This window comes from Stenella coeruleoalba (genome assembly GCF_951394435.1).
Source record: "Stenella coeruleoalba genome assembly, chromosome: 3".
NCBI classification, from domain to species: Eukaryota; Metazoa; Chordata; class Mammalia; order Artiodactyla; family Delphinidae; genus Stenella; species Stenella coeruleoalba.
The window spans coordinates 6,812,178-6,820,877 of NC_137148.1; the positions used below are offsets into that span (position 1 = coordinate 6,812,178).

Below are 8,700 nucleotides of genomic sequence, written 5' to 3' on the forward strand. Positions count from 1 at the left end.
TTATAAATGTTTACATCCAAAGTACTAGTCTATTTTTCACTGCTCCTTTTCCTTACCATATATTACTTCCTCTAACAAAATACAAAAGAAAAAACCGGCAGATAAAATTTCTTCCTTATATTTGTTAGAAGAAGAAACAAAGGTCTCTCAAGAATATATTTTCAGTTAGCAATAACTGTCACAGCACACAAGACTTAAAATTATGACACTTACTCATTACATTCCTTTATTGTACTTGATCAATTCTGTTTGATGTATAAAAGTATCTGATACCAGTATTAAATGAAGGTTAAAATTAATTTTAAATTTGCTACTGATAAGCATACACATAGTATAAGGAAACTAGAGACCCCTTTCAGATCACCAAAGTACATAAATAAACGGCTAATTTGCAAGTTCTTTCACTATTTGAGTTCTGAAGTCAGTATTCATTCTTGTTACCAGTGACCACCAGAGTTTTGAGAAAATAGTTTTCTTTGTAAATATTCCACTAATTCAAGTCTTGATTTTAGCATCTCAATCTCGTAATAGGGAATCTGTAAAGAGAGGAAAATAAATACATCCTCATCCTTCATCATCTGAAATTACCTTGGGTTTGGTTACCCTTTCCGCCTACCACACCCTCCCCACAGCAGCATGTAGGCTCCCAGCAGGCAGAGATCCCAGCGGTGCCTGTGACGGTGCTGCCAGGTAGCAGAGGCTCAACAACAGGTAGAATGTCTAAATAAGAATCAGACATAATCCCTTCCCTCAAGGAACTTACAAGTTAGGTGCTTACTTAAAATATACAAAAAGTAGGCAGTAATACTAAGCAGAACATGCAAAACAAATTGGTGCTCTAGTGCTGAGAGGGAGTCGACACTTCAGATTGGGGTGAAAGGTCAACCTGAGCTGGGAGTTGATGAACAGCCAGAATTTAGACACTCAGAGAGGTGGGGACCACCTGACTCGCATCGGCAAGGGAGAAAGGCCAGACAGAAGAGACCACTGAGCTGGGAGCAGAGGGCCTGGCTGCGGGCAGACCTCGAAGGGTCTAGAATGTTGAGATGTAGATGTAGTCTTTATCCCATAAGCAGTAAAGAAACAATGAAGGTTTCTAGGCACACACTGGCACGATTCACTTCAGGAAAATTAATCTGGGTATGTACAAGACGGAAAGGAAAAAAGTAACCAGACAGGAAAGCAGAGAGGAGATTGGTAGACAGCTTAGAGAATGGAAAGCTCCGTGGACATTCATCACGACCCATCACCTAAGACCTTGCTAAGTGATCTACGATGTAAATACAAATAAGAGTCTTAAACATTAAAAACCAATGAAGATCCTGCTTTTAATGGGTCATCTTGTACACTCTCGTCATTAAATCAAAGGGAAATTAAAACAGATATTCCAATAATTTAGTAATTCTAAAAGCAAAGTAAAGCACAGCTCATACAGAATTTAGGTATGTCTCACTTTTGGAAAAGAGAAAATTTGAAATTCGTGATTTCAAATTACAAATCAAGAGACTTAAGCCTAATGAACAAAGCTGGCATTTAAACCAGACTTAAGAGGCTTGGTCCACTGGGCTGGCATACTACTTAGTATCCTGGAAAAAGCAAATCTGAACTAGAAATGGCTTTTAGGAAAAAAAAAAAAGGCAAAACCATACCTGGACAACTTGATAACCAAGTAAGTACAGATGTCTTTGTTTAGTAGCTTCCTTTCCCAGTAAGTGTTTGCTATTCAAACAAAATCTTTTTGGACCATCAATGCACAGTGCTACCCTAAAAAACCAAAGAGGAGAGGGAAACTTAATTTTTAAAACAATCCGAAGTATTTATATGGTTTTAGCTGCCAGAGTTTATTTGGGATTTGGCTATTCCTTCGTGCCAAATACTATTTTCAAATGAATCATGACTGTTATCCATTAATCTGTTGAAAAAGCACTCAACTTAATTAAATTAAGGTTCACAAGATATTACATGGAATTTCCAAAACTGGTATGCCATAGTGTTTTAATTTTCAGAAGCATGTCTACTTTTTTCACTTTCTTAAGAAAACAATCCCTGTGTATTAACCTCAACAAGTCTTATAACATATAAACCACAACAGTTTTCTTTACCTTTTATGTATATCTTCATCAGCTGTAAATGGTAATACAAATCCATCTTCATCTAATTTAATTTCAACATCTGGTAAGAGAAGAAAGGAAAAATTCTTCGTGTGATACCCTCACAAACACTAGCTTCTTTTTCTCCTTGTTGTTTTGATTTCTTCCATACTGCATTTATCAACTGGGCAGAAGGCTGCAAAGTAATGACCACACCAGACAATGGTGAGAATTTTAATTTAATCAGAGCTTTGCCCAACCAAGTCAGCTTTAAACTAAGAGGGCCTTCACTGCACTAAAACAAGGAGGGGGCCCTCAAGGTATCTGGGGCATGATGTGAATCACACACACTTTTACTCTCCTTATAACAACTGGTGGGAATAGTGAAGAAAATCCTTTGAGTAAAGTCAGACACCTGCGCAACTGGCACCTTGCATCCCTGGAGCTCCAGTGCCCAGGGAAGGTGAAGCAGCCGGCAGCCCAACTCGTGGGCCCTGGGCGCCGGCAGGCTCCCCCTTCCTTCCTTGTCAAAGGAGCCCATAAAGGAGGGGAGTGAGATGTGACCACCTGAAGCCTAGAAACACTGAGCTCACTGTCCTTTACTCATCAATTTGAAAGGAGAAGGACTTTGTAGTCAGCGCTGTCTGCGATGATGCAGACGCTTATACCTGCTACTGAGCACTTCAAGTGCAGCTAGTGCAACTGGGGACCTGAACTGTGAATTTTCAAAATTGGAATTAATTTAAATTTAAGTAGCTACTGGTATGTGTGGCTATTACATTGGACAGCACTGGCCAGGAGGATGAGAGCAGCTAACAATTACTGAGCACTTACTGTCTCCCAGGTATTAGTCTGAGTTACCTAATTTTGTCCTTAAACAAGTCTTTGAGGTTACTACTCCTCTTACTCTCATCTTGCAGATGAGAACAAGCAAATGAATGCCCCGAAAGGATGCCCAAAGGCATTCAGCTACTATGTGGCTAACATGGAGTCCTGACTCTTCAGCCCTACCGTCCACCCCTGTTCCAATTTGCCTTCAGGGAAGGGCCAACTTCATTTTGCTTCCAGACCTTTGGTGGCTACTAAGCCCCACGTGTTCCATCAGAGGACAGCACACTGAGGTTTAGTTAACAACAACAAAACTCCCTACTACTTACCTATCGTGTAACAATAGGGTGTTAACACTTTTGAAGCAAAATACAATCTTGCTCCTAAAAGGTCAATCAGTCCAATCATCACAGATTTATATAGCTGAAAATCCATGGGGGTCTCCAGGGAAGAGCATGGAGTAAGAAATGATTTCACTTGATATTTAGGAAGAAGTTTTGGACCCTAAAAATGTATGTGCAAACATGAGAAAGAAAAATAAGATACAAAATCAGAGAATAAAATGAAGGTTGCCTGAGTATAAAAGTCTGATCCAATATTACTTTATAGGCATGATGCTTCTCCAGGACTTAGGACAAATAACTTTCTCAAAATGACAACGCCAAATATTCTTGTTATAGTTCAAGCCCAATAGTCCAAAATATCTTTTAAATGTGTTTAAATGTAGCCAATGGTCACTGAAAGAAAGATAGACAGATAGAAAGAAAGAAAGAAGGAAAGAAAGCTCAAGAAACATCTTTGGAACTCTCAGAATTGCTTTAAGGGCCTTGAGGAAACACAGCTGAAGTTTTTAATAGTGGAAATTGGGATAAAGCTGACATTTCAATTTAGAAAGAAAAGGACAGCTATGTAATAATGGTGTTAGCAGTTGGTTATCCATCTGGAAGAGGACTAAGAGTTCTGCCCCACATTACAGACTACAATCTATTTCAAGTAGATTAAAGATCTAAATATAGTATGGAAAACAATATTTTTTAAATTTAGTAAAATATTTATATTACCTTAGGAGTCATAAAACAATACGCAGCAGCCATAAAAAATGAATAATTTGACTACAGAAAACTTAAAAATTTCTGTATAGCAAAAAGGCATCATAAACAATATTAAATTAAAACTAAAAAAATTTTAAACCACAAACCAGGGAGAAATGTGTACAATGTACTTAACAGTTAATATGTTTTACAATGTGTTCTAGGACAAAAAACAAATACAAAAGAGAAAGACAAACAACCCTATACAAACAGAAATTAAGGTGTAACAAGGCAATTCGTAGCAAATGTCCCAGTAAACGTGAAAATATGCTCAACTTCATTATCGCTCGTTAAAGTGCAACTGAAGCATGTGACTTGACATTTCACTGAGTCAAATGACAAAATTAAAGGGACTAAGAACACACCGCAACACAAATGGGGACACATGGTCACCTTCATTCACTGCTGGTGACATATGGCATCTACAACTATACGGGAAAAAGAAAATGTCAGTCTATTGAAAATTAATCCAGTAATCCCGCATTCAGGAATCTAGTCTTTAGATTCAAACAACAAAAAGGTTCCAGTATGACAGGATATGTAAGTATGTTTATGACAGCATGGCTGATCAAGACAAGCGTTTGAAAAAGCCTGAAAATCCATCAATGGTGGGACAGTAGAATAAATACCGTGAAATATCAGACCATTCTTTAAAGGTATACATTTGATCTTTACCTGTTACCCCCGAAGAATGTCCATGATATACTGGGAATAAAAGCAAATTGTAGTTTGAATAGTCCCATTCCATGAAAAGAGAGAAACTAGATGGTGTTTATGAGCTACTCATAAACATGGTTCGGTCAAGTACGGAGAACAGGCAGGAATGAGCAAGCTGGAGGTACCATTTCTGATCCTAAACAACGTGCCTGATTAAGTTAGGAGAATGAATCCTTAGAAAGCTTTATACAAAGCTCGAACTCCATGTAAACTGAATTCTATCACGTCAGAGTGAAACTTCTGCTTGGTTTAAGAACATACTCAGTAATGGTTCAGGATCTGTTCAGTGCATAAATTCACACCTCTATATCCAACAGCCATGGGGAATGCTAAAACCCTTTAAAATCCCTAGAGAAAGTCTAAGAGCACTAAGACTCATAAGCCTGCCATACTTGATAAAACCTTCTAAGAATCTTACACCGTAGGAAGTGGGTCTTTCAAGGACAAGAACACAGGAATAGGGTCAATTTATTAGAGAAAAGGCTATCTGGTGGCAACTACTCCAAGTAAATGAAAATTCTGCTTTCTAATGAGGTTACTGAGACAGCTCAAAAGAGAAGGAACTTAAAAGATTCGGGAGCGGGGGAGGTGTTGGAGAGGAAGGAGGAGGCAAGAGAATACCATCCCTGTAGGGAAATAAAGCAATGCAGCTCATGCTTTTACCTTATAGAACGGGCATTCTAGAATCGCGGTTAAGAAAAGCTGGGTCAGTTGTGCTAGGCTCAGTCTGTCCAAATAGGACTCTTCACCTGAAATAAAAAGCATCCCAGTCATAGTTAAGCTTGAACTTTGGTGTGTGTAATAAGAGAAAAGAATATCCAGAATGCACATTAATTAATTCACTCCAGTAAGGTACTTTTAAATGACACTAGGAAAAGAACTTGTTAGAATTAATTATACCTTCTTGCCTCCCATCTCAATGAAATCTCATTTTGGCTTCCAAGAACGCATGATCCTAACTAGAGAATATAATTAAAAGTGACAAATGTATGTTAGTAGAATTTGTAGGAATTTCCTTTACCTATGGAGATCTAGATTCCGGCATATTTGGGTGGCTTTGAATTAAGATGAACATCTTCTCAAAAAAAAAGGAGTGATACAGTTGTTCTCATCAAAGACGCTAACATGTAATTGTGACACTGCCACAGCCATCACCAGATCCCTGCAAGAAGACTCAGTTTCTCAGCTAGGGCAGCAGAGTCTGTTTACCCGAAACTGTTTTCTCTCTCCATGCACTGTTCTAGCATTCTTTAATTCTGTGTTTATATTAGCATCTGCAGCTTCAGATTTCTTCGTTAGATCGTTATGGAAGAAAAAATAAAGGCAAAGAAAGCACTGCTCAATAAAAAAGGTACATATGTGACTTGAAAACATCACAAGTTCAAACGCTAAGTTTTCGACTTTCAGAAGTAATAACCAACTCACCTTGCAGCTGCTGAAGAAAATACGGGCTGAATATTTTGGCCATAAAGTTGACTGGATGGCATTCAATAAGTGAACATGAATGGAGAAGTTTCAATAGTGTTTTGGGTGGAAAATAATTGAAACGAGTTAACAGTATGTTTTCTAGCTTCCTAAATAAAGCAGAGGCATTTGGTGGCAAATAATTGAGTTTTCCAAATGGTTCAATTAACTCAGCAGTTTGATTAGGTGAAAATTTTTCTGACTGACAAACAAAAGTTTCTGCCACTGCATTGAGGATGGGTTTTGAAAAAATCAGCTTTCTACTGCAATACTCCATGACTTTGCTGACAACCTCGGGATCCAGAGTGAGACAGAGGGAAGCGACATGTTGCTCTAGGGCTTCTGTAAAAAATCTGTCATTGTACCCAAAGTAGACGAATGCCTCTAAGACTTCTTTGAGCTCTTCATTAGTGAAATGGGGGATGTGCCTCACAACATATTTACCCAATTTTATAACCAGCGTAAGTGCCTGAGTTTGATCAAGGACCACCAGGGCGGTGAGCATTTGGCTCAGCAACTTAGGACTCAGGTTGGGAACTACTGACAGAGAAAAGTTATTTATCTTATGTAAAAACGTCTGGTGTTGGTCAACTTTTTCAGGACATGCCTGCAGTATTCTGTAAAGGGTCACAATATCCTCGGGGGTAAATTCTTCCAAATTTTCACCTTGCAGTTGATATATAATCAGGTCTAGTGTCGAACAACCTGGACCTTGCAGTTTAATCAGACATTCCCCCAGGATACAAAGACTGTGAATGTCCAGGCTACCCATTGCGAGACGATGCTGGCACTCTGCCAGGAGGCTTAGCAGCAGGCGACTTTGGGGACCCACATATAGGGTCAGGGCTTGCAAAGCAGTCACCAAACCCGTGTTTGACAGATTTGAGGGGTCCTGTGCAAACTGATTACACAAAGCTTGAAAGGCGCTATTCTCCAGTATTTCTTTTGGCAACCTTTGATCATCATCTTTTTTTTCCATTTCACAAATCCGATGTAAGGCTCCTGCTGCCATAGTATCAGGCAAAGTCTGCAGTGTGCTTATATAATGTAAGACCTGTTCCGATGAAGTGAAGCTGTTCAGTCTCCTGTAAAATATCTGTTCATCCACATTTTTAACACTGTGTTCAGACCTGTCCCAAGCGTGTGCTTGAGAGAACACTGGCTCGCCAACTGGATGAAGGTCATTTCCGTTTTCTGAATGGAACTTTTTAGAATGGGCATGATGGAACCTGACCCTAACAGGCTCAAGTTGCAGTGACCAGAACCATGGACACAGATGCTCCTTGACTGTCTTGTGAACACAATTTACACGTTGAGTTTTCAGACCAGCCAGAGTTCCATGTATCCGAAAATCAGATAAATGACAAAGGTTCCTCCGCAAGGTAATTAAAGCCATGCCACCAGACTCTCAACTCCTCTTGATTTATAACTATGTTAAAAGAATAAAAATAACATGGTCAAATATACTAGAACACAGTTTATTCAACATCAATGCTTATGGAACTAAGGATGAGTACCCCAAAACGAATGATTCCCACTCAACATTTCCCACTCAAACAGAAGTACCAGAAGAGCAGCGTCTCTGCACCCTAGAGCTTAGAACAGCGGCTGGATCTCATAATAATCGCTCTCATTTGCCAGGCAATGCTGTACTTAATTCTCCCAACAACACAACGAATTAAATACTTCGATGTCATTTTAGAAACGAGGGAACTGAAGTACAAAGATGTCACGTGGTCCAGTTTACACAGCTATTAAGGGGCAGAGCTAGGCTTCAACTCAGGTAGTCTGGATCCTAAGTACGCCTCCTATGTGTTGGTTGATGGGAGGAATTGCGTTTCGTTCAACTTCCCCAAAAGAGGCAACGGGTAAAGTGGCCATTAATTCGGATGGGTCAAAGCAAGGGTGAAAAAAGCGCTTAAAGGGCCTTGAGGTGTTGGTTTCCCCTCAGTTAGGATCTTGTTCCAGGACTGAGGAACAAGAAGGTCTAGCTTGGCAGATGGGAAGAAAGAAATGTCAGTAGAATAAAAAAAGACGCTGGTCAACGACGGGGTAAGGTGGGTGGCGCGCCCACACCTGAACACCCCCGCTGTGGAACCTGGGAACACGAGTGCGCGGGACGGGAAGGACGGGGGACCCCGGGGACCGCGTCCTCCCTGGAGGGAAAGGACCCCACGGGCCGGGAGCCCCCCTAAACCGCCGGGAGCGGCGCCCGAAGAGCGGGGCGAGCCAGGGAGCGCGGGCGCCTTAGCGAAGCCGCGGGCCACGCACGCCGGGCCGGAAAAACCGAGCCCAAACCCGGCGTGGACACCTACCTGACTCGGCTCGCTGGGGGACCCAGCAAACTCTGAACGCACAGCAGCCTCTTGGAGCCCCGTACGCGCACGCCGCACTGGGGCCCAGCGCTTCGGCGCCTGCGCCTGGAGAGGAGCCGCCCCACGTTCGGCGCGCCGTGATTGGCCCAGCTCCTTTCCCGAGCTTCCTATTGGTCTCGGGCGCCGACTGTGTGC

At 41.1% G+C, this 8,700-nt stretch overlaps 1 protein-coding gene across 2 annotated transcripts; it reads right to left on the reverse strand.

The window, feature by feature from the left end:
• Positions 1 to 256: 256 nt before the first annotated feature.
• On the reverse strand, positions 257 to 8,570 carry FASTKD3 (FAST kinase domains 3). Of its 2 annotated transcripts, XM_079918015.1 has the most exons (7): positions 8,506 to 8,570; positions 6,152 to 7,619; positions 5,390 to 5,475; positions 3,248 to 3,422; positions 2,103 to 2,172; positions 1,650 to 1,764; positions 257 to 536 (listed from the first exon to the last, which is right to left on the reverse strand). In XM_079918015.1, exons 2-7 carry the CDS (start codon positions 7,584 to 7,586, stop codon positions 438 to 440), a joined length of 1,980 nt encoding a protein of 659 aa, XP_079774141.1. In that variant the 5' UTR covers positions 7,587 to 7,619; positions 8,506 to 8,570; the 3' UTR covers positions 257 to 437. The 2 variants fall into 2 exon arrangements, 1 of the variants encoding a protein (XP_079774141.1); XR_013827726.1 differs by lacking the exon at positions 257 to 536 and having other exon boundaries at positions 1,688 to 1,764; positions 2,103 to 2,286.
• Between the last annotated feature and the right edge of the window lie 130 nt (positions 8,571 to 8,700).